Source organism: Sturnira hondurensis, unplaced genomic scaffold (assembly GCF_014824575.4).
Source record: "Sturnira hondurensis isolate 20B ecotype Veracruz unplaced genomic scaffold, ASM1482457v3 Scaffold0009719, whole genome shotgun sequence".
Lineage (NCBI taxonomy): Eukaryota > Metazoa > Chordata > Mammalia > Chiroptera > Phyllostomidae > Sturnira > Sturnira hondurensis.
Window position 1 is genome coordinate 3,131,125 of NW_028082350.1, and position 27,518 is coordinate 3,158,642.

Below are 27,518 nucleotides of genomic sequence, written 5' to 3' on the forward strand. Positions count from 1 at the left end.
ACACACTCGCGTGCAGTGGAACGAAACGCGTGGGCCTGGTGACGGTGGTGGCTATGGTGCCAGTGGGGGTTGCGGCGGCAGGCAGCAGACGGGAAGCCATTGTCCCTCTTTGACCCCGACCCCACATACAATGTCACAACCCAGCGACTTAGTTGCCCTGCTGTAGTGAACACTTTAGGGCTCCGATCCTGCTCTGGAACAGGCACGAACAGCCCAAAAGATGGCGCAAGAAGAACTCAAAGTCCCAGAGCCAATAACTCTAAGCAACCGAGAAATTGCCAGCCTCTCAGAAGCACAATTCAAGACACTATTTATCAGGATGTTCACAGAACTGGTAGATTATAGTCACAAATTAGAAGAACATATGAAGGCTAAACTAATTGAAATGAAGGGAGATGTCCAGGAATCCAATAGCGATGGAAAGGAAACTGGGACTCAAATCAATGGAATGGACCAGAAGGAAGAACGAAACATCCAACCAGAAAGGAATGAAGAAATGAGAATTCAAAAAAATGGAGGAGAGGCTTAGGAACCTCCAAGACATCTTTAAACGTTCCAACATCCGGTTTATAGGGGTACCAGAAGGGGGAAGGAAACAGCCACGAGTGGAAAACTTATTTGAACAAATAATGAAGGAGAACTTCCCCAGTCTGGCAAAGGAAATAGACTTCCAGGAAATCCAGGAAGCTCAGAGAGTCCCAAAGAAGTTGGACCCAAGAAGGAACACACCAAGGCACATCATAATTACATTAGCCAAGACCAAAATGAAGGAGAGAATCCTAGAAGCATCAAGGGATAAGGGGACAGTCACCTACAAAGGAGTACCCATCAGACTGTCAGCGGATTTCTCAAAAGAGACCTTCCAGGCAAGAAGGGGCTGGAAAGAAGTATTCCAAGTCATGAAATCCAAAGACCTACATCCAAGATTGCTTTATCCAGCAAAGCTTTCATTTAGAATGGAAGGGCAGATAAAGTGCTTCTCAGATAAGGTCAAGTTCAAGGAGTTCATCATCACCAAGCCCTTATTATATGAAATGCTAAAGGGACTTATCTAAGAAAAAGAAGATGAAAAATATTAACAGTGAAAGGACAGCAAACACACAGTTATTAACAACCACACCTAAAACAAAAGCAAACCAAGAGGACAGCTAGATCAGGAGTGGAACCATAGAAATGGAGATCACATGGAGGGTTAGAAACAGGGGGGTGGGAGAAGGAGAAGGGGGAAGAAGGCACAGAAAATAGCATGGACGGTAGGTAGAAAATAGAATCTAAAGTACTTGAGACACATGGTTATAAACTAAGGGGGGGAGAATGGTGGGGGAGGGAGTGTGCGGGTGGGGGGAATGAAGGGGGGGAATAGAACAACTGTAATGGTATAATCAATAATATATATATATATATATATATATATATATATATATATATAACTTACTAAGTAATCCTCCTGATAAATCTAGTACCCATCTGACATGATACATAATTAGTACAATATTATTGACTACATTCCCTATGCTGTACCTTACATCCCCATGACTGTTCTATAACAACCAATTTGTACTTCTTAATCCCCTCACTTTTTTCATCCATCCCCCCAACCTCCTCCTATCTGGAAACCATCAAAATGTTCTATGTATCTATGAGCCTGTTTCTGTTCTGCTTGTTCATTTACTCTGTTTTTAAAATTCAGTTGTCGATAGATATGTATTTATTGCCATTTTATTATTTATATTTTAGACCTTATTTTCTTCTTTTTAAAGAGGACCCTTTACATTTTTTATAATACTGGTTTGGTGGTAATGAAGAAGTCTTTTAGTTTTTTCCTGTAAAAAGCTCTTAATACGTCCGTCAACTCTAAGTGACAGCTTTGCTGGGTAATCTTGGACGTAGGTCCTTGCTCTTCATCATGTTGAATATTTCATGCCAGTTACTCTGGCCTGCAACATTTCTGTTGAGAAATCAGTTACCAGTTTCATGGGAGCTCCCTTATAGGTAAATAACTGCCTTTCTCTTGCTGCTTTTAAGATTCTCTCTTGGTCTTTAACCTTTTGTATTTTACTTATGATGTGTCTTAGTGTGTCTTGGTGATGGGCCTCTTTGGGACTTGGCGTGGGACTCTGCTTCCTGGACTGATGTATGTTTTTAAAGAGTCACCTGGCTTCTATATTGAGAATAGGTGGTAAGGGACCTTGACAGAATCAGAGAGCCCAATTAGGAGACTCTAAAAATGCAGGTGACAGCCCTGGCTGGTGTAGCTTAGGGGATTGAGCGTGGGCTGTCAATCAAAGGGTCGTGGTTTGATTCCCAGTCAAGGCATATGCCTGGGCTGTGAGTGAGGTCCCCTGTGGGGGCCATGTGAGAGGCAACCACACATTGATGTTTCTCTCCCTCTCTTTCTCCTTCCCTTCCCCTCTCTCTAAAAATAAAGAAATAAAATATTTTAAAAATGCATGTGAGAGGGGATAGTGTTGGTTTGGGTCAGGGCGGTGGTAGTAGGAGTGGTGAGAAGTAGTTATATTCTTATAGTTTAAAGGTAAAGCTGGAGGGTTTACTGATAGGTTGCATGTAAATGTGAAAGAATGAGAGGAGCAACTAGTTGCTAGAATAAGGTTGCTATTTTCTAACATGTAACAAGTCTGTGAGTACAACAGGTTTTTGGAGGAAGATTAGGAGCTGAGTGTGGATATATCAAGTTTGAAATACTTGTTAAATACCCAAGTGGAGATTGGATTAAGTAATTGGTTATATAGGTAGGTGTGGAGTTCAGAAGAGAGGTCTAAACTGGCAATATAAATTTAGGAATAATTAGCAGGTAAGGACTGGTAGAACCATTTCTACCAGGGAAATGAGTATAGATAGGAGTCAAAGGACTGAGTCCTGGAGTTCTGCATGGTTGATGGATTGGGGAGATGAGGAGGAATTAGCAAAGGGGCCTAAAAAGAATGTCCAGTAAGGTAGGAAGAAAACCAGGAGAGTTTGGTATCCTGGGAGCCAAGTGAAGAAAGTGTTTGCAAAAGAGAAGAGAGAATGAGTGTGCCAATTGCTGCTGGGTCAGGTTGGGTAAAATGAGCATTGATTATTGGGATAATATGATAATATGGAGGTTACTGGTGACTTTGGCAAAGCAGCTTCAGTGGAATGAAAGCTGAACCAGGGTAAGGTTAAGAAAGAACACAAAGATATTTGCTCATGTCAGTGGCTATAAACAACTCTTACAAGGAGTTTTTTTTTTTTTCCTGTGGAGGGATGCAGAGAAATAGGGCAATAGGCAGAGGGAAATGTATGACAAGAATTGCTTTTCTATTTAAGATGAGAGAACTAATAGCACATTTGTATGTGATAGTAGATGAGCCAGTAGAGAAGAAAAAAGAGATACTGGAGAAGAGAGAGGTGAGGATCGCTGGAGTGACTCCAGGATCTAGTGCACAAGTGAAGATGTTTGCCTTACATAAGGTCCGGGAGAGTGTATCCAAAAGAAGAGTAAGGAAGGAAGGCCAAGTAAATGGGTCCAGATGTAGATGAGTAAGTAAATATGATGGGAGCTTGTGGAAATTCACTATTGACTGCTTTTCTATTTCCATCATGGGAGCAAGCAAGATCATCAGCTGAGAATGAAGTGAGAAGATTTTGGAGGTGGGGAAAGTGGGAAAGGTATGAAATAGTCATCTAGGAGAGTAAGAGAATGAATGGACTAGAGAAATTGAATTACCAGCCAGTGGTAGTGGCCCACTTGAGGCTTGAAGCAATGAGTACAAGTTTGAATAATAAAAATAATGGTTAAGAGTAGCTAATCTTGAATGACTGCTTACAAAGAACCAGACACAGTATTAAGTGATTTACATACATTGTCTCATTTAATTCTCATAGCTGCTCTATGTAGTATTAATATTTTTATTATCCTCATTTTACAGATGAGGAAACTGAGGCTTAGAGAAGTTAAATAATTTTACTCATGGTCACACAGCTAGCAAGGGATTAAAACTCAGAGGTAGACTGACTCCTGGCCTAAACTCCAAGCTACAATCTTACACATTCTGCAGTAGACAGGCACCTTTAAATGAATGTTCAGGTTTTAAAAAATACTCACCAAGGAAAAGGGAATGCTTAGGGTTTCAAAGCAGAAATTCACCCAATAGCCACCAATTATATTGAGGCCCTGGGATGCTTCATGGGAATTTAGGTGTACTGAGTCATTGCCACATAACTGTTGATGTTGCCCCAAACTAGGTTCTATTTGGGAGATCCTGATGTGTGGCCTTTGGCTAAATTCTGGCTGTTGTATTATACTTCACATACATATCACAACTACTGTTGTTTCCCTTCCAGGATTCAGACTATGAAGAGACATATTGATGAAAGTCTGCATGATATGAGAAGAATCACCTAATAACTGAAAATATCCCATTCCACTGGCAGCTAGAGCCTCTCAGAGAAGTGGAGCTGGCCTGGAGAATAGTGATGGGAGATTCTCAGATTCATCAGTCAAGACTTTAGGAACCATTTATTTATTGAAGAAATGTTCTTTTTGTATTTATAAACTATTTGGAAACTTTCAGAAGAGACTCATAACTACCCCTTTTAATAACATACTCTAATTGAATGAAGGAATTCTTCTCCTGAACACAAAGATGTTATTTATTTCCCCTTTGCTCTTGAATGTATTACATGTTTTATTCCAGTTATGAGGGAGAATTCTAGATGTTGGCCACACTGCTGATACCAAATTTTTTAAAAAATGAAATGGAGCTTGTAGCTTCCTGATGTGCTACCAGACAAAACATTTGTTTTTTTTTTGTTCCATGAACATTTTTTTTTTTTGCTCCCTGAACAACTGTGAGTTAGCATGCAGCATATTACTCATTGGTTTAATGATCTCATTATCAATTATGTTTGGGTGACTTGGAGCCTATAACATTAATTTCAATAGAGTTGAAAGGCACAGGAGTCAGTGCTTTGAGTGGGTTTTTAAAGTGTCATCAATTTACAATCAAGTAAAGGAATGGTGAGGTAGAGGGAGTCCTTTCTTTTTTCTTGCCAGGTACAACTTGTTATTTTACTTTCTTAGAGTTGGTTTCCTTCTTGACATTTAAAATCAGAGGCAAGAAAAACTTTTCAAAAGATTTTGTGGGACTGTATAGAATATTTTACCAGTTATTTATAAGAAAATATTCTTTTAACCTGTGTTATCTTGAAAATGTTTTTTTTTATTTCTAAAACAAACCAAATAGTGAATTGGGGTATTTACAAACTTTTTATATAATATTTGGGATAAGGAAGTGGTATCATCATAACCTATACTTCTCACTTCTGATCTCTCTCACCCTTATATCAACTTCCTTTTCCTAAAGCAGCCTATTTTAAACTTTAATTTACATGATAATTTCTGTAAGCCATTAAGAAATATGTATGACATGTCAAGAAGGACTGACAGTGTAGTCCTCTCTGATAGAGTGATAGAGTTCTCTTCTTAATTATGAGAGACAAAAATTATCCCTTCTTTTTTTTTTTCATCAGGATAGTCCCTTCCCAGGCTCTTCACTAGGTGGCTCAGCAGGTTGCCATTCTATATACATTATACACTGTATATGTTGTATGTGTATGTTAAATATAACTTTTATATTATTTGCCAAATCTATTTTTAAAAATTTGGTTTGTTAGCTATGTCTCATAGATTTGGCCTGGCCTCTTTTGTTAACCTTGTCCATAGATTAGAGTCTGGTTAGTTAATAGACATTATGATTTACTTCTGGTCATGTAAGAAAGTAGAAGTGACAAGATATTATTAGCAGTTTACATTTCCAGTGGTTAAACCTCACAATGTAGGAGTACTTGTTAAGTATGTGTTTGTCTGGGGCCAATGTAGTGGGCACCTCAACAGAGAGAGGAAAACAGTTTGAGCAATAAGAGTAAATAATTTAGGTTCTAGAGGATTTGAAGATAGTGATGTAATTGTGAGGCACACTCTTTGTAGGTCCTCATTTCTCTGATAGAAATGGGATAGAACTGGGAACCCAGTTAAAGCCACATCCCATTAAATGAGGAACTAGTTTTAACTAGATTTTCTTGTAATTTTTTTCAGCCATGTTTTAAGGATTAATCTTGTGTGATATGTTTTCACTTTAGGCAAAAGGTGCTATATGAATCCTTCGTTGTGTTGTTTTGTAGCTCTGATCATGATTTGAAGTAGTCCCTTGCATTTGAAATGAATGAACAAGAGTTCTTCAGAGGAAGAGAGTACATTGGTAATTCAGTCAGCTCCATGGGTTTGTGTTCACATTACAGTCATAAGGCTGCTATCAGTTTCCTTCTTCATTCCTTATTTTGAGGTCTGGGTTATAGGTTTTCTTCTTCAAAGAAGAACAAGGCAGTGTTTGAACACCTGCTTTCTTTAAGGAAGGAAGAAAGATAAAGTGTTTTTGTTCCTCTGTTCTAATATATTCTAGGTGCTATTTATCTTTTTGATGTTCCATGAGTTTTTATCACACTGTATAGAGACCAGCCTTGTCTAGAAAAGGAATTTAATTCTGAAGTCTTCAGAAGGGGTTAAAGGCCTTTCAGAATTTTTCTTTGGCTGCTCAGATGTTTGTTTCTGGTTATATTACTTTATGAGTTTTATGCATCTGACTCTTACTTTTGTTTCCAAATGTGAACTTATAGAATGCTTGGTGTTTCCCATGTGGCTTGTTGCTCTAGGGTTCTTGGGGAACAGCTTAGTTCTCTGCAGCTCCTAAATTAGGTACTGATGCTTCAAGGGGGAATGTTGCATGTCTCTGCCTTAAATACTGGAGGCCAGATCCTGTATCTGAATATTGTGATGTGCCACTCTGTTATGGTTCTAAAGGGGAGCTTTAAAAAGATCCACAGGGAGTGAACCAAGACTACCATTTAATTGCACATCTCAAAACTTGGCTGTCAGGAGAGGCAGCTCCATGCCTTTGGCCCCAGTGCTGTACTGTTGGACTATTAATTGCTGCATTTCGCTGTATTTTATTATTTTTGTTTTTAGGTGGGAAGACGTGTACCTATTGGGCCATGTGCACAGATATCGTCATGCTTAATCTCTTTACCACATCATAGTTAATAAACTTCTTTGCACTTTCTAGTGTACATCTACATATAAGATGAGAACTGTCATATGTAAGAGGGGCAGGTTTGTGGTTTTCAGCACCAAGCAACCCATTCATCTCTGAGCTGCACCTCACTGAGAACCCGGCATAGATTCAGTGGTGTGCTGGATCCAGCTCACATAGCAAGAGCCACTTGTTAAGTTTTTAAGAACTTTTCATTTCCTCTTTGCTACATTGCTGGTAGCTTGAAATAGGCCATGGTGGGTGTATTTAGGTAAACCGCTGACTTACCAGGACAGGACTTCTCAAGAACCATGGAGCATAGTCCTTGAAAAGAGCAAGTATTCAACAACTTTTCAAATGATACAGGACAAGTTGCAAGTGTGCTCATGTGTAGGTCGAGCCAGTCCAGCCAAGGTGGAAGGCGTATACATTGAGAACACTTATTTTGAAGTGGTAACTTAAAAGCAAAAGATATCTTGAAGTGAAAAAGCCTTGAATTCTCATCTAAAATGTCCAAGTCACCCAAGGGATTCTCTGGGGGAATGAAATGCTGTCTGTTTCCTGGAAATATTGCTATCACAAGGTCAGAGGAAAATGACGTGTCTAGGTGGTGAGTTGGAGGACTGAGCAGGCATAGCTTGGAAGCAGGGATTGGGGGATTGCCTACCTCTATCACACTCTGTGTTGAGAGAGAAAAATAAGAGAGGTTGCTATATTTTTAAAACAAGGCATAATGTTTTGTGTTTATCTTAAATTCATTGTATTTTGTTTGCCCAAAGCTGATTTCTTTCTCAGCAAATGTTTGCCCAATGCCAACCAAGATTCCACTTTCAGAGAGCTGGTAATCTCGCAGGGAACACCTGCAGAGGTCAGAAATATGAACTTCTCCTCAGTAGGTTGAATTTATTACCCCTTTTTACATTGAAAGTACAAATACAAATTGGGTAATGAGCCAGATGACTGAAATGAGAACCTACATTCAGAGGTTCCTGTCTGTGTCTCTGCAGCCACCTCAGGACTCATGCATTTGGTTTCTCTGAGCCTGACTTTCTGTGCTGGCAGCGTCTCTTCAGTCAGAGTGGAGAACCGCAGTTGTGGCAGAGATCAGTGTGTTGCTGCTTCTGGGTGCTCCTCATCTTGGGTAAGCAGTGAGTTGAACTTTTCTCTCTCAGTTCTGGAGGTTTTAATGGCAGTCCTTTTGGATTGTGAGGCCACAATCAGAACTCTCAACCTCTGCGGGAGGACTGTGTAAGCTAGTCTAGTGGGGGGTGCCATTTCCCCTCCTATAGTGTAGAGTTGCTTATGTTAAGATCTTCAGAGAAAAGAGAAATAAGGTTTGCTCTTAATAAAAGAGTGAATGATGATAAGGCTTTAGCTTTTGAGTCCAGCTTGATGCTGGAAACCACAAACATGTGGCTTTAGGTAGAGCTCATGGCAAGACCCTTCACTGTTTCTCTTCTCTCGGTCCTCAGCAGACTAATATTTAACCTTAAGAAGTCAGGACTTGAAACCTCACAAGAGAGCTGGGCTGTTGTCCATACTTGTTACACCCTTTGTGTAGCCCTCATCCCAGGAAGGACTGATGTAGCGTGGATTAGGTAACCTGGTCAGAAGGTGAGAACAGGAGTAATGACTTGCCAAGGTCCCCTTCTGTTACGGGGCAGGGCTCAGGCTTCAGGCCAGCCTGTAGGTGTGTGTTCTTGACTTCATGCAGGAAAGATTTCACAACATGACTCCAGGTGGTTTTGAGAGTATGTTTATTCAGGCTAGAGGCAGTGAAACAAAGGAAGGACTTAGGGTAGAAGAAACAATAGGAGAGAGTCTAGGCTGTGCTCTGCTTTGGCTCCCTAGAAACGTTATAGGAAAAAAGTGAGCCAAGGTGGGGCTGCTATTAGCTCATTGAAAAGTCAGACAAAAAGGGAGCCTTAGAGATAAGTTCAGGGGGTTAGCCTAGAAAGAGCTGGCACTGCCTGCTGCTCCCCTGGTTGCAAGTTTAGTGGGGACCCTTAGAGATTGGGAGAAAGTGAGTAAAATGTTGGTGCCCAAGAAAAGGCATGGATGTTCTCCAGAGAGAGCCCACACAGAGTCTTTGAAGGATTTTTATCTTTCTACAGGGCTGGAATCCTAGGGGAGATCTTAGTAGAGGGTCTTAACAGAATATTCATTAGTTTTCTAGGTGTGTTCTTCAACATACTGACTTATCAGAATGAGTGTATAGGGGAGTTTGCAATTATTCTCTGGTCACTATCACTATTTTGCTCTTATCTTGGGTCTGTCTGGCTCTAATTGTTTTTTGTTGTTGTTGTTATTTGTTCCCATGATTTCACCTGTCCTTGGGTTTGGCTGGCACAAATGGCACTAACTGGGCTTTTGTTACCTATCTTGCAGTCCAGGGTGATTTCAGCTATGTATCTCTGATTAGCAAGGAGAGGTATAAACCATTTGCTCTCAAGTGTCCTTGGTTGGGGAGATAAGGTCTTGAGATTCATTAGCTGGCTGTAAGTTGCTCAAACTGTTTGGCCTTGTTTAGTTTTCTTGTCTCAGTTTCCCTATTCCATTTGCCCAGGACTTTTCCTAGCTTCTTCTTATCCTGCCTCACTTTTAGTAGATGTTTGACTGATGTAACCTAGACTATGTTACAAGAAGCTTTGTAACCTATCAGTCTGTGTTAAATGGTCTTGGAAGGAAAAACAAGGACATATTTTAAGAAGTTCATTCCTCAGAATGGTTATGTAGATTCACATACCTAAAAACATCTGAGATCCCAGAGGTGCACAGCCATGTATAAATTGAGGGAACATAGAATTGCGGGTGGAGCTGGCTGTGTGAGTAAGGGAAGAGTGTGCCATTATGTTTGCTCAGTGGCTGGTTTTTCTTACTAGGGGCAAACACTTTGAGACAGCACCTCTCCCTATTTTGTCTTGTAATATTGTAATATGTGGGGGTTATTTTCACATACTGTGTGGTAATCTCATTGTTATGAGTCTCTTATCTAAAGATTTTTTCTGTCATAATTGTGTAAAAGATAACAGTTCCCCTACACAATTAATAATTGGAAAGCAGATCCTTACAGTTATAACTCCCCAGGAGTGATAGAAGATATTTGCTAGATATTATATAGTGAAAGAGTCATAAGCTCAGTCAAAACATTTAGCCAAAATATGAGATAACTTACTACGTAGGATTATCTCAAGAATATCTGCTGAGAAGATAAATTAGTGTCTGGAGAAGTAAGCAGAATAGAAATTGAGAAGTCAGATGGAGCCTGTTATTATTAAGGTGTTTTAAGGTGCATCTGAATGCTTCGGTGGATTTTTAAAGACTGAGATTTGTTTTATATACTATATGTCCTTAATATTGTCAATAAGTTCTCCAAAACTGACGTTAAAGCAGGCGTGTCCAACTTATTTTCACCAGAGGCCACATCAGCCTCGCGGTTGCCTTCAAAGGGCCAAATGTAATTTTAGGATTGTATGTAACTACTCCTTAACTGTTAAGGAGTCGAAATTACATTTGGCCCTTTGAAGGCAACCGCGAGGCTGATGTGTCCTCTGGTGAAAATGAGTTGGACACCCGTGCTTTAAAGGAATCAGTATATACTGAAACTGGTTTTACCATAGACTCATGTAAACAAGAGTTAAGTTCTTATAGCATATTTCTAATCACAAAAGCGTCACTAAATTTCTAAATAAAGACTCCAAACACTTCTAATATTAAACACGAAAATAAAAGTGAGCTATACATACAGTTAGGGAAGATTAATAAAAACCAGTAAGATAACTATTTTCTAACCTACTTTTTCCACTTCGTGGTTGTAGGTAGCAGGAGTCTATCCTGCAGCTCAGAGGGCAAGGCAGGACCCCACCCTGGACAGGAAACCCTTCTATCACAGAGCCATTTACACCCCCACACTCACTCAACCTGGGGCAATTTGCTCACACTAGTTAACCTAACATGCACATCTTTGGGATGTAGGAGGAAACCAGACTCTCACATAGACATGGGGGGGATGTGTAAACAGACAGTGACCCTGGCTGGCAATCAGTTTTTTCTTATCATTGTTACAATAAAATGATGTTGAAAAAATGAGGTTATTTGAGGACCTGATGTATATAAATACAGTTGACCCTTGAATAACATGGTTTTGAACTGTGTGAGTCCACTTTATATGTAGATTTTTTCAATAAGTATGTACAGTACTATAAATGTAGTTTCTGTTATGATTTTTAAAAAGATTTTATTTATTCTTAGAGAAAGGGGAAGGGAGAAAGAAAGACAGGGAGAGAAACATCAATGTGTGGTTTTCCCTCGCACACCCGCTAACTGGAAACCTGGCCTGCAACCCAGGCATGTGCCCTGACTGGGAATCGAACTGCGATCCTTTGCTTTGCGGTCCACTAAGCCACACCGGCCAGGGATCTTCCTTATGATTTTTTTAATGGCATTTTCTCTTCTCTACTTACTTTATAGTAAGAATACAGTGTATAAAACATATAACATACAGAATATATGCTGATCAACTGTTTATATTATTGGTAAAGTTGTGGTCAGTAGTAGGCTATTAGTAGTTAAGTTTGGGGGAGTCGAAAGTTATACTTGTGGCCCTGGCTGGTGTAGCTCAGTGGATTGAGCGTGGGCTGTGAGCCGAAGGGTCACGGGTTTGATTCCTGGTCGGGGCGTGTGCCTGGGTTTTGGGCCGGGTCCCTGGTGGGGGTGTGTAGGAGGCAACCACAGATTGATGTTTCTCTCCCTCTCTTTATCCTTCCCTTCCCCTTTCTCTACAAATAAGTAAGTAAAATATTTTTTTAAGAAGTTATACTTGTGATTTTAGACTGTGTGGGGTCAGCACCCTTAGCCTGCACGTTAAGGATCAACTGTATTATATATAGAATTCAGTATTTTATTATTCACATGTATGTCAGAATTTATATATACCCATATGTATATTTAGAAATGTCTATCATATACATATATGTGTGACTATTCACAGTTTGGTGACTGGGTATGTATATGATTGGGAATTCTGTATAATTGCTACTAACTAGGACATTGAAACTTGACTAGAGTGTTCTGAGCCCTGTATTAACTCATGTGACAGGTGGTCACTGGCTTTCACCCTGGGCCTTTCTTCTATGCTGGCACTACGTAGTAGCACATCACACAGTTCTTGGCTTCATGGAGCTTGTAGTCTTGGAGGGGTGAGGATGGGGAAAGCAAGACTTATACAAGCACACAAATAAATGGACAATTAGAAATTGTGACAAACCCTAAAGAAAAGGTCAATAGTATTATTAGAACATGTGCCTCAGTATCTGGCCCAGGAAGGGGGCTCAGAATAAGTTTAACTCGAGACCTGAAAGATGAACAGGAGTTAACTAGGTGAAGGGGATGTGAAGAACATTTTAATTGGGGAGCAGATTAATCTTGTTTTGGCAGATGAAGTTCAGAGAAGCTTTGCCCTAAAAATTGGTTATTATCACAAATATGGGGGTGCAATACAAAGTACTAAGGAGAAAGGTTCTGATCCAGAATGCCTGGGTTTGAATCATGCCTCTCTCACTTGGTGTGTGTTATTAGGCAAGTCACTCACCAATCTGTGCCTTAGTTTCCTAATCTGTAAAACCTCATGGGGTTGTTGTGAGAATTAAATGGGTTAATGTGTAAAGTGCTCAGACAATACCTGGTGTATAACCTTCTCTGGTTTATTACATATGAACTACTGATTTCTAGTGTGGTGACACATTAACTAGGGGGATTAAAAAAAGTCTGATCCTTTAATGTTAGGGAGTCTCCTAGTCTCCAGGTAGATTGAGTGATTTCCCAAAGATCAAAGAATTAATTACCAGAAGGTCTGAACTAGAGAAGATAATTTTAAAAAAAATTTGATTTGTTCTATTTTGTTTGTTAAATCATTGCTTCTCTATTCATTTATACAGTTCTAATGCAGTATTTTGTATTTAGAACTGAAAATGGGTATCTTTTATTCATCATATTGTTTGCGTGTCGTTAGAATTTGAAAAATAGTTTGGGTGTGGCTCTGAGCAACTTGAGTTTGGTAATCAAATTCAGGGTCTTTGGGGGTTGCTGGCTTCCTCTTAGAATAGAGTGGTTCAGTTGCAGGATATCTAAGTTGATTTTAATTCGATGGTCATATTGGCAACTATCATCAATTGCTCAGTGTATGCTGGGTACTTGACTAGTACTGTAGCACAGGTATGGGACACTCATAAGTAAGACATGTATGGTTATGCCCTCAAGGATGTAGAATTAATGTGGTTTGATGTTAGACATGTAAATCAATTATTTCTTCTCCATGCAAATGGTGCACTGCTTTGGGAAATGTACAAGAGCTGTTTGCTGGTCAGAGGAGGGAGCCCAACCAACTTCCTGGAGAAGAATTCATCCAGAACTTGCCAGGGATCTTAGGGGTCCCTGATATGATGCATTAAAGTTATGACATACTATAAAGTGAGCCCTTTATCATGCTTACCCATAGGGCTGTGGCTATCTTGGAGAGTTCTGTATTTTCATTAGATGTACTTGGGGAACTTAATGTTACTTTTGGTACATCTGAGTTAATATAGTAATTATTTACATTGATGTGATGGGATTTAAAAATTGAAACTTAAAAGTTTTCCAGTTCATTATGAGTACTCATTTGCTATTCTTGTAAAGGTAGATACTCTGAATCCACAATCTACCCTGAAAGCTACACACTCTATTTCCTGTATGACTTTCAGATTGTAAAAAATAAGATCTTAAAATGGAGTAAAAATATCCTCTTCAACAAATGGTTTTGGGAGAGCTGGACAGCTACCATCAAAATATGAAACTTAATCACCAACTTATACCATACACAAAAATAAACTCAAGGTGGATAAAAGATTTAAATATAAGTGGCAACACCATAAAAATCCTATAGAAGAACATAGGCAGGAAAATCTGATATTCCACACAGCAATATTTTTATGTCCCTAGAGCAAGGGACATAAAGGAAAGGATAAACAAATGGGACTACATCAAAATAAAAAGATTCTGCACAGCTAAAGAAAACATCAGCAAAATGAAAAGGGAACCAACTGTATGGGAAAATATATTTGCAAATGACGCCTCAGACAAGGGTTTGATCTCCAAAATATATAAAGAACTCACACAACTGCACTCCAGGAAGACAAACAACCCAATTAAAAAATGGGCAAAAGACCTGAACAGACACTTCTCTAAGGAAGACATACAGAAGGTCCAGAGATATATGAAAGGAAGCCTAACATCACTTGCCGTCAGAGAGATGCACGTTGAAACCACAATGAGATACCAGTTCACACTAGTGAGAATGGCCATCATAAACAAATAAACAAACAACAAGTGCTGGTGAGGTTGTGGGGAAAAGGGAACCCTAGTGCACTGTTGGTGGGAATGCAGACTGGTGCAGCCACTGTGGAAAACAGTATGTAATTTCCTCAGAAAACTGAAAATGGAACTGCCTTTTGATCCAGTGATTCCACTGATGGGTGGATGGGGTAAAATGGAGACAACTGTACTTGAACAACAATAAAAAAAAAGAAAAAATAAGATCTTACGCTTTCTATTTTTCAAAGCACTGTTATCTACATTATCATATTTATTCTTGCACTATTAATCCCCATGTCGTAGGTGAGAAACTGAGGTTGAGCAAGGTCAACTGACTTCTCTGCATAAGTTGGGACCCAGGGTAGGACCTTCTTGAACAGTTTGACTCTGGTTTTCCAGATGGAGGATTTTGTTTGTTAGAATACAGATAAGGAATCTTTTAAGAAGTCATTTTTCATAAATTAAATGGCCGCAATAAGTGCTGGACTTCCAGAGCTGGGTAGAATACTGTGATGTTAATGCACAAAAAAAGACCTTCCTCCTAGCAGGTTCTGAAGTGGAATTCCTCCAGTAGCCAGATGTTAGAGGTACAAGGATCATGGCTGAGGTCAGCTGCAGTAGTAGATAGGAATGCAAGGCTCGTTGAATTGTAACTCCTTGGCGTTGTGTCCTTCTGTTTCATTAAGAAAATTGTGAGGTACTGTGTAAAACTGATTCCTTTCCCAGGAACAGAATGCAGTGGTGATAGGGAAAAAGCCCCCTCCCGCTAGCCTAAGAATGCCACAAAGTAATCTAACTTCCGCATCTGCTTCTGTAACTTGCTTCTGCCAGGCAATCATAAGAGTGATCTAGCATTTTATCCCCAAATAAGGAAATAGATATAACTTCCACATTTGCTTCTGCAACCTGCTTTTGCCACGTAGCTTAGAAAGAAAGACAGGAGTATAAAAGTAAGACCCCTGCCACTGTTCGGGGCTCAGAATTTGGAGGTCACTCTCCTCTGAGCCCGTGCACGTAATAAAGATCGTGCTCCTGAACCCCTCGGTGTCTGGTCGCTTCATTTTTCTGTAACATTTTGGTTCCCTGACCAGGAAACGACCTTACATAAATTTGGGCCGATTTACCGCCGGCTGGACAGGGCGGGCCAGGTGGCCAGTGGCCCGACTAGGGACGGGGGGAGCATGTGCCCTGAGATTTCTTAGGCCCCTACTGGTCGGGGCACTGGACGCCAGCCCGCGACTCCAGACGGGAAGTGAGGGTATCGGACCACGATCTATCAGAAGGCACCAGATTGATAAGTGCCCCGGAGACTGGACCTGAGATTAGGAAGGGAGGTTTGAGTCCTCCCAGATCTGCCTGAGGATCGAGACTAGGTAGTCCGATCACCAGATCCTCACTCGGGGAGGGAATGTTTAACTTCTGAGTGTCTGAGAGTGAAAGTGAGAGTGCATGTGTTTGTGGCTCCACGGGTGAAAAACCTACGGAGCAAGGTTGGGTCCCAACCTGCGGTTCCTGTGTCAGGTCATACGGCATAACGGTTGGCAGCTAACCCCGAATTCTGCTGGGGCAACCTTAGCCAAGACCAACCTTTTGTCCCGCAAGGGAGCAGGCCAGGCGGGCGAGCGAGTGAACCCCACCCTTTGTGTGTCTGCGTCCAGCGAAAGGAAGACCATGGGAGGCGGGCCTTCCACAGTCCTAGACTGTATGCTTCAGAACTTCAGTAAATTCAGAGGGCAGGACCCGTCGCTGAATGCAGAACAACTAGAGACTTTTTGCACATCAGAATGGCCGACCTTCAGAGTCGGCTGGCCCCCCTAGAGAACTTTAAACTTGTCCACCATTAGAGCAGTTCACCTCATAGTTGCAGGGAAGCCAGGTCACCCAGATCAATACCCCTATATAGACAGATGGCAGGAATTAGCCCAGGACATGCCCAGATGGCTGAGTCAGTGTGCAGGAACTCAAGTGTCCCAAAGGGACCTCGGGCGGGACGCGCTCAGGAACGTGCTGTGCGCGGCTCCGGGGACTGAGGACTCCAACTGTATTAGTTGCCAGGGTTAGACCCCCCATCCATCAGGATCAGGCCCAAGAAGATGAATTAGTTGTTCTCCAGCTGCCACCCTATTAGGCCCCACCAGTGCAACCCACGGCCCCACCACAGGAAAACAGTTCAGAAAACCATTGAAAGGGCAGAACCCCAGGTCAGCCAAACAGATAGGCACCCAAGGTTCCTCACCAGGGCATCCAGTATACCGGCACACTGCCTTTTGAAGGCTTCACTTGCCAGTATCAGTGTAGGAGGAGCAGGATTAGCCACAAGCTTGCAGTCCCAAGAAGCCCTCTGACAAGAACTCCATGAGGCCTTAGGATCAGTAGCAACCTCTATGGCCTCCCTGCAATGCCAGATCCTATCTCTAGCTAGAGTGGCCCAGCAGAACTGGTGGGCTTTAGATCTCTTAACGGCAGATAAAGGAGGGACCTGTATATTCCTAGGAGAAGAGTGTTGCTATTTTGTTAATGAAAGTGGCCTAGTTGAAGAGAACATACAACGCATAAATAAACTTAAAGACAGACTACGGCCTGGAGCTGAGACGGGAGCCACCTCTTGGTGGCAGAACACTCTTTTCTCCCTCCTAGCCCCCATCCTAGGACCCCTGATCATCCTCATCCTAGTCATTACCGTAGGACCCTGGGTCATCAGGACAGTAGTCAGCTAGTTAGAGGAGCACTAGTACGGAAGACCACTAGCAGCATCCTTATGCTCCAGCAACAACAAGAGCAGAGAGTCCCATTATTGGATGCTGAGACAGAAGAAAACGCTGTCTAAGCACCCACAGTGGGGAATGATAGGGAAAAAGCCCCCTCCCGCTAGTCTAAGAATGCCACAGAGTAATCTAACTTCCGCATCTGCTTCTGTAACTTGCTTCTGCCAGGCAATCATTAGAGAGATCTAGCATTTTATCCCCGAATAAGGAAATAGATATAACTTCTGCATTTGCTCCTGTAACCTGCTTTTGCCACGTAGCTTAGAAAGAAAGACAGGAGTATAAAAGTAAGACCCCTGCCACTGTTCGGGGCTCAGAATTTGGAGGTCACTCTCCTCTGAGCCCGTGCACGTAATAAAGATCGTGCTCCTGAACCCCTCGGTGTCTGGTCGCTTCATTTTTCTGTAACAGTGGAATTAATACCACAGAGATAATATAGACATTTGAAAGATAACTTCACCCAATTCTTATTCTACCCGTGCTGCCCTGCCTAAAAAAGTAAAAAAGAAAAAAGCTTTTGTGTGGCTTCTTTGTGTCGTAGAGCTTGGTGAATGCCTTAACTGTGTTGAAATATTCCTCCTGATTTGTGTATCTCCTTTCTCACATGTTCTGAATATTCTTCATATGTTTAAAAGTAGTAGTTTTAATTTAGTTGGAGGGATAGGTAAAAATTTCAGGCTGAGAGTTCTGTAATCTTTTGTTTATGGGAAACTGTCATCTCAAGGATATTCTGAAATTATTTGCTTTTTTCCTCTCTTTGTCTTAAAGATGTCATTTATTTATTTATTTATTTATTTATTTATTTATAGGGGAAGGGAGGGAGAAAGAAAGGGAGGGAGCATCAATGTGAGAAACATCAATCAGTTGCTTATCCTGGGGACCTAACCTACAACCCAGACTTGTGCCCCAATAGGGACAATAGCCAGCTCACTGAGTCACACCAGTCAGGGCACTTTTTTTTTTCTTGAAAAGCAACTTTCACCTAATCTTCTCTTATAGCTAGTCTAAAGCAGCCCCCAAGTGACTCACCCAACACCACTATTTTGTTTTATCATGGCAGTTACCAGCATCAGCTGTTTTATTATTCTTTTGTTTGCTTCTTTTTTTCTCTATCTCCCCCACAGGCACTCTGTAAGTGAGCAGGAGCCTTATCTTTCTTGTTTAATGCTATATCCTAGAGCCTCAGGCAGAGGCTGGACTATGGAGGAACTCATTGTTGGTTTGTTAAATTAATGAACTGCTCCTGAAACTATTTTCTGATTTTTTCTTTTATCCTAAGATTGGAAATTGAGTGCAGCATGTTTCGCCTATGGAAACTCATCCTGATGCTAGGATTACTGGGTAAGTAAGTAGAAGCCAAGGGAGCAAGTGGCAGTGGGGGTGGGGGAGATGTGATTTCTCATAAGTCTTATGCCTTTTCAAAAGCTAGTTTTGTGTATTTCCATTTTGCTTTGGTTTGTTGGAAACAGAAACCCTAACCTGGAACTTTGTAGTTTTGTGGAAACAGTTGTTTTGCTGAAGCAGCTGTTTTAGAAGCTATGTAGCAGACTTTTTCTTGGAAAGCTGAATCTTCCTCTGTTTCTAGTGGAAACAATGCCTTGGGCCCTTACTGGGTGTTTTAGGACCCTCCTATGCGATACAGAGAAAACCTTCTTCTGGCATTCCTGCACTTTAAATTGTCATCTTTGAGACCATAGCTAGTGTCAGATCAGGAAATGAAATTACCAAAGAAAGTTCCAGAATTCCTATAAGTGTTTTCATGCCATGCCAGTCTTCCTGTGGTTCCTCTAATGCACTGAGCTTTTTCCTAATTTTGGGTGGTTTCTTTTGCTGGGAGCCTTCTCTCGCCATTTTACCTTAGCAAGCCTGCTTAAAGCTTCCGTATCTTTCAGGTTCCTCCTTAGGCTTCACTTTCTTCTAAAAAGCCTCCTCTGGCTGTCTTCTCAGACCAGGCTGGAGTCTCCTGTTCATAGGTAACCTAATAAGTACTTGTTGCTCATTTCTCATCTTCACTTGTTTCCAACTTATCCTTTTATACTATATTGTCTTTTTCTGTATCCCATGAATGTATCTCTGTAGGAAGAATAAATTAATTAGAAGCTTTGCTCTCATAGCTTTTTTTTCTCTTTATTAGTTTTTTTTTTAACTGTGGATGGTGACCTAAACACTGACTCACTGAAGTACACAGAAGAATTGCCTTTGCTCTAGTTCCAGGCAACATAGAGTAGGTACTAACACACACACATGTGGAAATGGTGTGTATTAGAGAATTGTTTAATGAATTTTTAAATGATTTAATGGTTGCTTAGGTATTTTCCCAGCAGTCTGTAAAGTAGCCTGCAGGTTTTTGCCTTTCTACCCATAGAGTTAACAATCCAACCCTGGCTCTGCCTGGTGTGTGGCTCACTGGATTGAGTGCCAGCCTCTGAACTGAAAGATCGCCAGTTCAATTCCCAGTCAGGGCATGTGCCAGGTCCCCACTTGGGGGTGTGTGAGAGGCAACCAGTCAGTATTTCTCTCACACGTTTATGTTTTTCTTCTTCTCTCTTTTTATAGATTTTATTTATTTATTCCTAGAGAGAGGGTAAAGAGAGGAGAAAGAGGAGAGAAACGTCAGTGTGTGGTTGCCTCTCTCGCACCCCCAGCTGGGGACTGTCCTAACTCAGGCATGTGCCCTGACTAGAAATTAAACCGGTGTGACCCTTTGTTTTGTAGGCCGGCACTCAGTCTATCCACTGAACCATAGCAGCCAGGTCACCTTCTCTTCTCTCTCTAAATATGAATAAAATCTTAAAAAAAAAAAACCCAAACAGTCCAACCCTGTATGTCATGGCTTGGTGGCATCATAGTTTTTATACTTCTTTGTAGAGGTTTTCCTCCTGTAGAAAGTCTCATTTTCTTTAGCCATTTCTCTACAAAGGTTACTGGTCAAGTATAAGTTTCTCTTTGCTTTAGTTGCTGCTTGTGCTTTCTAACATACCTTCATTTAATTCTACATATAGCATGCTTAACATTAAAAAAATAGCTTCTTATACCTTTAACCACATGTAAATTTGCTCAGTTCTTCCTGTGGAAAATTCCAAATTGGTTTTAGAGCTAATTTTTATTTATTTCTAAATAATTTCCTCCCAAGTATTTAGAGTTCATGTTTTCTTTTATGTCTTCCCAATGGTGTGTGTATGCCTGCTCTTGGGCAGGAAGTTATCACTCCTCTCAGGGCAGCAGCTTGGATGAAGAGACTGGCACATTATTCATTTTCCCATGTGTTCACTTTGTTCCTGTTTGATATAAACTGGCGAGTATCTAAACATGTTTTTCTTTTTTTAAAAAAGATTTTATTCATTTATTTTTAGAGAGAGGGGAAGGGAGGGAGAAAGAGAGGGAGAGAAACATTGATATGAGAGAGAAACACCGATTGATTGCGTCTTACATGTCCCCAGCTGGAGACTGGCCCACAACCCAGGAATGGGCCCTGACAGAGAATCAAACTGGTTACCTTCTGCTTTGTGGTAAAACACTCAACCAGGCCATTTAATTTATCTTTTATTTTTCAATTACAGTTTACAGCGTAGTGGTTAGACAATCATACATTTTACAAAGTGTTCCCCCTGATATTTTCAGTACCCACCTGGCACCATACACAGTTATAACAAAGTTATTGACTGTATTCCCTATGGTGTAATTTATATCCCCATGACTATTCTGTAACTACCAAGTTGTACTTCTTAAAAGTATTTTTCCCCTGAAAGATTTTATTTATTCATTTTTAGAGAGAGGGTAAGGAAAGGAGAAAGAGAGGGAGAGAAAAATCGATGTGAGAGAGAAACATTGATTAGTTGCCTCTCGCAGGCCCTCAATCAGGTACTGGTCCACAACCCAGGCATGTACCCTGATCAGGAATCAAACTGGTGACCCTTCACTCTGCAGGAAGACACTCAACCAGCTGAGCCATGCCAATCAGGGCCCAATTTGTACTTCTTAATCCCTTCACTTTTTTTTACCCAGTACCCCCAGCCCCTCCTTTCCTTTGGCACCCATCAGTCTCTAAATGTGTCTTTCTTAATGTTTTTGTCTTTGCATAAAGCATATCTTGTGGAAACAGAAATAGCTGTATAATGGTTTTCTCTTTCAGAGAGAAGAGAAATTACTTGAGTGGCCTACAGATAGTGGCATGGTACTATGTGTTCAAACATCTAGAGACTGAAAAGCCAGGGCTGTTGGCAGAACTGGAGAGGGACATGAGGAGAAGTCAAACACCAAACAGATTCAAGGGAAGAGCTATGCTCTGTATTGGCCTAATTACAAGGGCCTTCAGCACAGCCAGAAGATTCAGAAATAAGCTTTTGTAAAGGAACTAAAGAAAGAAAAAAGAAGAAGGAAGCAGAAATACCTGTGAATTCAGATTTCAGTTAGGGAACTGATGATGGTAAACCAAGAGTGACAGTTGTCTCAATTCCTGTTTATGGGTATTTAAGCACATGATCTGAAAGTAGGGACTTCAGGGTTCTTCTTTTTTTCTTTAGAAAGGAGATGGGAGATGGGGTCAGGGAGGAATTCTGGAAAAGGGGAAGGGACTAGCTAGGAGAATGGGACCAGTTTTGTATTTATGTAGTGTGAAGATTGCACAACCCCCTAGTTTTAGCCACATAGGTAACGAGAGGGTATTTTTCTTATCCTTGCGATGGCCACGTTGGTTTGAGTGAGGAGCCTTTGAATACTTTGTCCATGTTGGGACATCTGGGGAGGGAAGGTGTATGGTACTTGGTGATTAACACTGATTTTTGTTGAGGGTATTTGTCTAAATGATGTTTCCTCTTGCCTTTAACTTTTATAGGTTATTTCTTGGGTCTGAATGACTTGATCGTTTCCTCTCTTGAGCTAACAGTCCACGTGGGTGATTCCGCCCTGATGGGGTGTGTTTTCCACAGCACAGAAGAGAAACGTATAACCAAGGTAGACTGGATATTCTCATCAGGGGAGTATGCCAAGGTAAGTAGGAGGAAACATTACAGGGTAGTTGAAGCTCTGGTGATGATGTCAGGATAGTTGGGGAGAGGGAGGATCAGGTCTTCTGCCATGAGGGTGTTGTAAGAGGGTGGGCTCTGGGGCTTGTTAGAACTCTTTTCAGCCTGGATACTTGTCTGCGCAATCTGCTGGGCAAGTTATCCAGCCTCACTAGCTTCCACTTTTCCATTTGTGAAGGTGGAGGTGATTATAATAATGGTAATGCTTAACTGTTCAGGTCATTTAGAAGCTAATGGGAGTTAGCTTCTAAAGTTATAAAGTTCTTTTAGTTTCTTTTCTCAATTTCTTCACTTTGTAGAGGAGCATAGGTGCATGGGATGGGGTGGGAGGCTGTGAGATGGTAAGAGTACTTTGGTTGAGTAGACAGAAGGGTTATGGTCTAAGCATAAGAATGACATCACAGTGATAGTTTTTTCAGTGTTCCACTGCCCCATTTACATGCTGGAGAAGCTTCTCCTCCTTCACAGCTGCTTGAAGTGCAGATGTAGCATAGCTGAATGAAGGTATTTCGTGGGAGCTCTTTGGAGTAGGAAACAGTGTATTAATCCTCATAGAGATGTTGCAGAGATACTTATATGTCAGGATCATTTGTGAAGTATGCCCTAAGTAATGTGTTACTAACAACAAGCTCCCAATGTTTGCAAATGATCGTGCTATTCTTATAATGCTTCTCTCACTCAAGTTTTTATTACTACTTATTATAAGAGGGATATTCCCATGGTGTAAGTAGAAATAGGGATTCCTCAGGGCTTTCTCTCCCAGTCTTTAAACCACTCCCTGTTGATGACTTCTCACGCCCCATGATAAATTGCCTAGAGGAGGGCAGACAGCAGAAGGAGTGATGACAGCCAACATTCTGGAATTCTCACAGCAGCCTGCCATGGGGCACATCATGCCTCTGAGTGTCCTGTGATCTGGGGGCCATGGCAAAAGATGGGATGAAGATGGCAGGTGGTTTTCAAAAGTTGTGAGTTTGAATCCCCAGGGTGATCTTCAGAGGGGGTATTACATTTTACTTTACACTGTTCCAAATGAAAAAGTATGGACTCTATTTCTCTACTTGTTTTTGTATAAATGAGCCGCAGAATCTTGCTTTGTGCAAGTTAGATTATTGCCTGGCACATTATTACTACTAACTGGGAAACAAATACTTTTTGATCACGATAATGATGATAGCTATGCTGACACCATAGAACAGGGTCTTTTGAATCCAGACACCTAGGTCTTGTGTCACTGATACTAGTTTTTCCCCAATGTTGTGTTGTCTTCCAGGATGATTACGTGCTATACTATTATGCAAACCTCAGTGTGCCTGTGGGACGCTTCCAGAATCGTGTGCGCTTAGCGGGGGACATCTCACACAATGACGGTTCTCTTCTCCTCCAAAATGTGGAAGAGGCTGACCAAGGAATCTATACCTGTGAAATTCGCCTTGAAATGGAGAGCCATGTGTTCAAAACACCTGTGGTGCTGCATGTACTACCAGAGGAGCCCAAAGGTACATGAAAACTCACTTAGAAAAAAGAGAGGGGCTGGAGATTTATAGAGCAAAGAGGGGGAAGGGAACTGATTGTGTGAGTAAACGCCAACTTTTGGGCTACACGCTGACCACAGAATGAGTCCTCAGCAAATAGTGCTCTTTATATTAAAATAATGATGATGATTATTTTATTGTTACTTTAAACATGTTTCATCCTTTTGAAAATTCTATGAAGGAAGTACTGTTCTTTTTATTTTACAGATGAAGTAACTGAGGCTTAGGGAGGTTAAGTGGCTATGCCTAAGGACCCGTATTTATAAAATGTCATATCCATTACTTGAACCTTGTCACCTTTGACAACAGAGTTCATGTTCTTTTTACTATACCTGATGCTTCTCATCATTTATCCATATTGATGCTACATCCATATTTTTAGTACCTATGTTAAGTGCTCTGAGGGATATAAAAGAAATGAGCAGATTTTCCTAACTTCTTTGATTCTCATGTTCCCATTTGTAGATAGAGGGAGTGGCTTCAGTAGACTGGCGATTTAAAAACTACTCTGTAGAACCTCAAAGTCTAAGGGACCTGGTAGGTCACACAAAGGGTGAAACAGAGGAGTTGATAGAGGACCTAGTCAGGCAGGACCTCTAGCTTCCACCTCCACTGCCACCATAGTCCTTCATCTTTTTCCTGATTTTTTATTGGGCTGCCAAGTAAGATTTTGTTTAAAGAAAGAATTCTGCTGTTTAAAAGTGTTTGAAAACCACAGAATTTGAAAATTTTTTTAGTCTGTGGCTTCAGGAAACCTTGCAGTTTAGTTAGCTAGAATCTATACCCTCCCCTCCTCACCAGCTAGTTTAGGTCCACTCTTAATGAGCTCCTCTGGAGAACCCTGTCCTTCTCTTTGGTGGTCCATCACACCTGTTCAGTCATGTCTTCCCTGTTTCCTGGGTCTTTGTTCTTTGTTCCTGACTAGCTCTGGGCACAGTGCCTAGCACAAGAGTAAGCAACCAATAAACATTTGTTGAATGAATGAAATTTTTGAATTAGTGTCCCTCACTTGAATTTAACTCCTAAAAATGGAGTTGTAGAAGGTAGCTTTTGGCCTCTCCTAATTTTTTCTACTTTTTTTCAATTGACATTTTTCTCTTGATTCCAAAGCTGTGGTTCTCTAGGAAGATGGAATGAATCAGTTGCCAGTGATTTCAAGGATTATGTCTGGGCTGCATCTTCTAATGCAGTGCCCAAACATTTGTCCATATAAGGATGACCTACAAAATGAATGCCTTTTCCTGCTTAGAAGAGTCAGACACACACAGGGAATGAACCAAAAGGATCTGATTAAAAAAAAAAAACCTATGGAAACAGGCTAGAACAATTTTAGGTGTAGTTAGATATTTCCCTAGTACTCAGTGGGGCAAATTGTATATCTTTTTCCCTGTAGCACGAGTGGGAATAAATCCAACTCCTAAGTTTGCCTGGTGACTGGTGCAAAGTTATCCATCTTGCTTGATGAAGGTTTTTGCCCTCCCATGTGAAAACTCCATTTGTGCAGTCATCTATAATTTTCTCTACAAAGTTTACCCTCCGGCTTATAAATTTTCTGATTCTATTTCTTTAATTTTTTTAGTTGTTCTTATTTAAATATTGTAGACAATATTCTTACAAATAAAAATAACACTAACTTCCTGCACTTTCACTCTGGAGTCAGCCAACCTTCCACTAGTATGAGGTGGCAGAATATAGTGAGTGAGAAAGCTTATACTTTTTTTCACTCAGGCCTGTGTTTGAGTGCCAGCCCTGTTTTACTGGCCATGTCATTTTGGTCTCTTTTATTTTCTTCCTCTGCAAAATAGGAGGGTAATAGTGAATATAATCAGACTATTATAATGACTAGCTGGTAGATGATACAGAGTATCCCCCATATGCCTGGTACATTGAAAGGACTCAGAGGTTTAGTTATTATTATTGCATTTTAAAAATATAGTTCATGTGATATATTTCTTGATTTGTGAATGTTGCACCATGCTTGCATCCCTAGGATGAATCCCACCTGATCATGATTTATGACCTCTTCAAAGTATTGTGGCATGTGGTTTGCCAATATTTTGTTGAGGATTTAAGCATGTATGTTCATCAGCAATATTGGCCTGTAGTTTTCTTTCTTTGTCGTGTCTTTACCTGGTTTTAGAATTTGGATAATACTGGCCTTATAAAAAGAGTTTGGGCCTGGCTGCTGTAGCTCAGTGGATTGAGCCCGGGCCTGCAAACTACATGACCGCGGTTTGATTCCCAGTCAGGCCACATGCCTGGGTTGCAGGCCAGTTCCCAGCAGGGGACTCACAAGAAGCAACCATACATTGATGTTTCTCTCCTTCTCTCCTTCCCTTCCTCTCTAAAGACAAATAAATAAAATATTAAAAAAAAAAGAGTTTGGGAGTCTTCCATCTTCTTGAATTATTTTTGCATAGTGTGTGCAGAATAGAAGTTAACTGTTCCCTGGCAAAACAGCAGGATACAAAGTCAATATCCAGAAATCAAAGGCATTTTTGTATACTAACAATGAATCAGCAGAAGCAGAAATCAAGAAAAAAATCCCATTCAATATAGCAAAAACAAAAATAAAGTATCTGGGAATCAATCTAACCAAGGAGGTAAAAGACCTGTATGCAGAAAACTACACAACACTGAAGAAAGAAATCAAGGAAGATGCAAACAAATGGAAACATATACCGTGTTCATGGATTAGAAGAGGTAACATCATCAAAATGTTCATACTACCCAAAGCAATTTACAGATTCAATGCAATACCTATTCAAGTACCAATGGCATATTTCACAGACATAGAACAAACACTTCAAAAATTTATATAGAACCATAAAAGATGCCGAATAGCAGCTGCAATGTTAAGAAAGAACAAAGTAGGAGGGATCACAATACCTGATATCAAACTGTATTACAAGGCCACTGTAATCAAAACAGCCTGGTACTGGCATAAGAACAGGCACATACACCAATGGAACAGAATAGAGAACCCAGAAATAAACCCAACTCTCTACAGTCAATTAATATTCGACAAAGGGGGCAGTAACATAAAATGGGGTAAAGATAGCCTCTTCAACAAATGTTGTTGGGAGAACTGGACAGCTACCTGCAAAAAAATGAAGATCGAGCACCAACTTACATCATACACCAAAATAAATTCAAGGTGGAAAAAAGACTTAAGTATAAGCTATGAAACCATTAAAGTCCTAGAGGAGAACATTGGCAGGAGAATATCAGGTATTTCATGCAGCAACATTTTTATTGATATGTCCTCTAGAGCAAGGAATATAAAGGAAAGAATAAACAAATGGGATCTCATCAAAATAAAAACTTTCTGCGCAGCTAAAGAAAACAGTTTTAAAATAAAAAGACAACCAACTGTATGGGAAAACATATTTGCCAATGATACCACAGACAAAGGTTTAATCTCCAAAATATACAAAGAACTCATACGACTTCACTCTAAGAAGACAACTAACCCAATTAAAAAATGGGGAAAGGACTTGAACAGACACTTCTGCAAGGAGGACATACAGAGGATCCAGAGACACATGAAGAGATGCTCAATATCGCTTGCTAAAAGAGAGATGCAAATTAAAGCCACAATGAGATAACCACTTTACACCGGTGAGAATGGCTATCATAAACAAAGCAATAAACAACAAATGTTGGAGAGGGTGTGGGGAAAAGGGGACTCTGGTCCACTGTTGGTGGGATTGCAGACTGGTACAACCATTATGGAAAACAGTATGGAATTTTCTCAGAAAACTAAAATTGGAC

The 27,518-nt window shown here is 40.7% G+C and overlaps 2 protein-coding genes across 2 annotated transcripts in view; both read left to right on the forward strand.

Annotated features, from left to right (window-relative positions):
• The window catches only part of MPZL3 (myelin protein zero like 3), a 28,270-nt gene extending 16,996 nt beyond the window's left edge, over positions 1 to 11,274 (forward strand). The window contains exons 6-7 of the mRNA XM_037057485.1: positions 4,327 to 8,211; positions 10,889 to 11,274. Coding sequence (XP_036913380.1) covers positions 4,327 to 4,353 — 27 coding nt within the window. The 3' untranslated portion in view covers positions 4,354 to 8,211; positions 10,889 to 11,274. The remainder of the gene's footprint in view (positions 1 to 4,326; positions 8,212 to 10,888) is intronic.
• The window catches only part of JAML (junction adhesion molecule like), a 38,596-nt gene continuing 19,205 nt past the window's right edge, over positions 8,128 to 27,518 (forward strand). The window contains exons 1-4 of the mRNA XM_037057484.1: positions 8,128 to 8,211; positions 18,465 to 18,526; positions 22,020 to 22,174; positions 23,483 to 23,708. Coding sequence (XP_036913379.1) covers positions 18,484 to 18,526; positions 22,020 to 22,174; positions 23,483 to 23,708 — 424 coding nt within the window. The 5' untranslated portion in view covers positions 8,128 to 8,211; positions 18,465 to 18,483. The remainder of the gene's footprint in view (positions 8,212 to 18,464; positions 18,527 to 22,019; positions 22,175 to 23,482; positions 23,709 to 27,518) is intronic.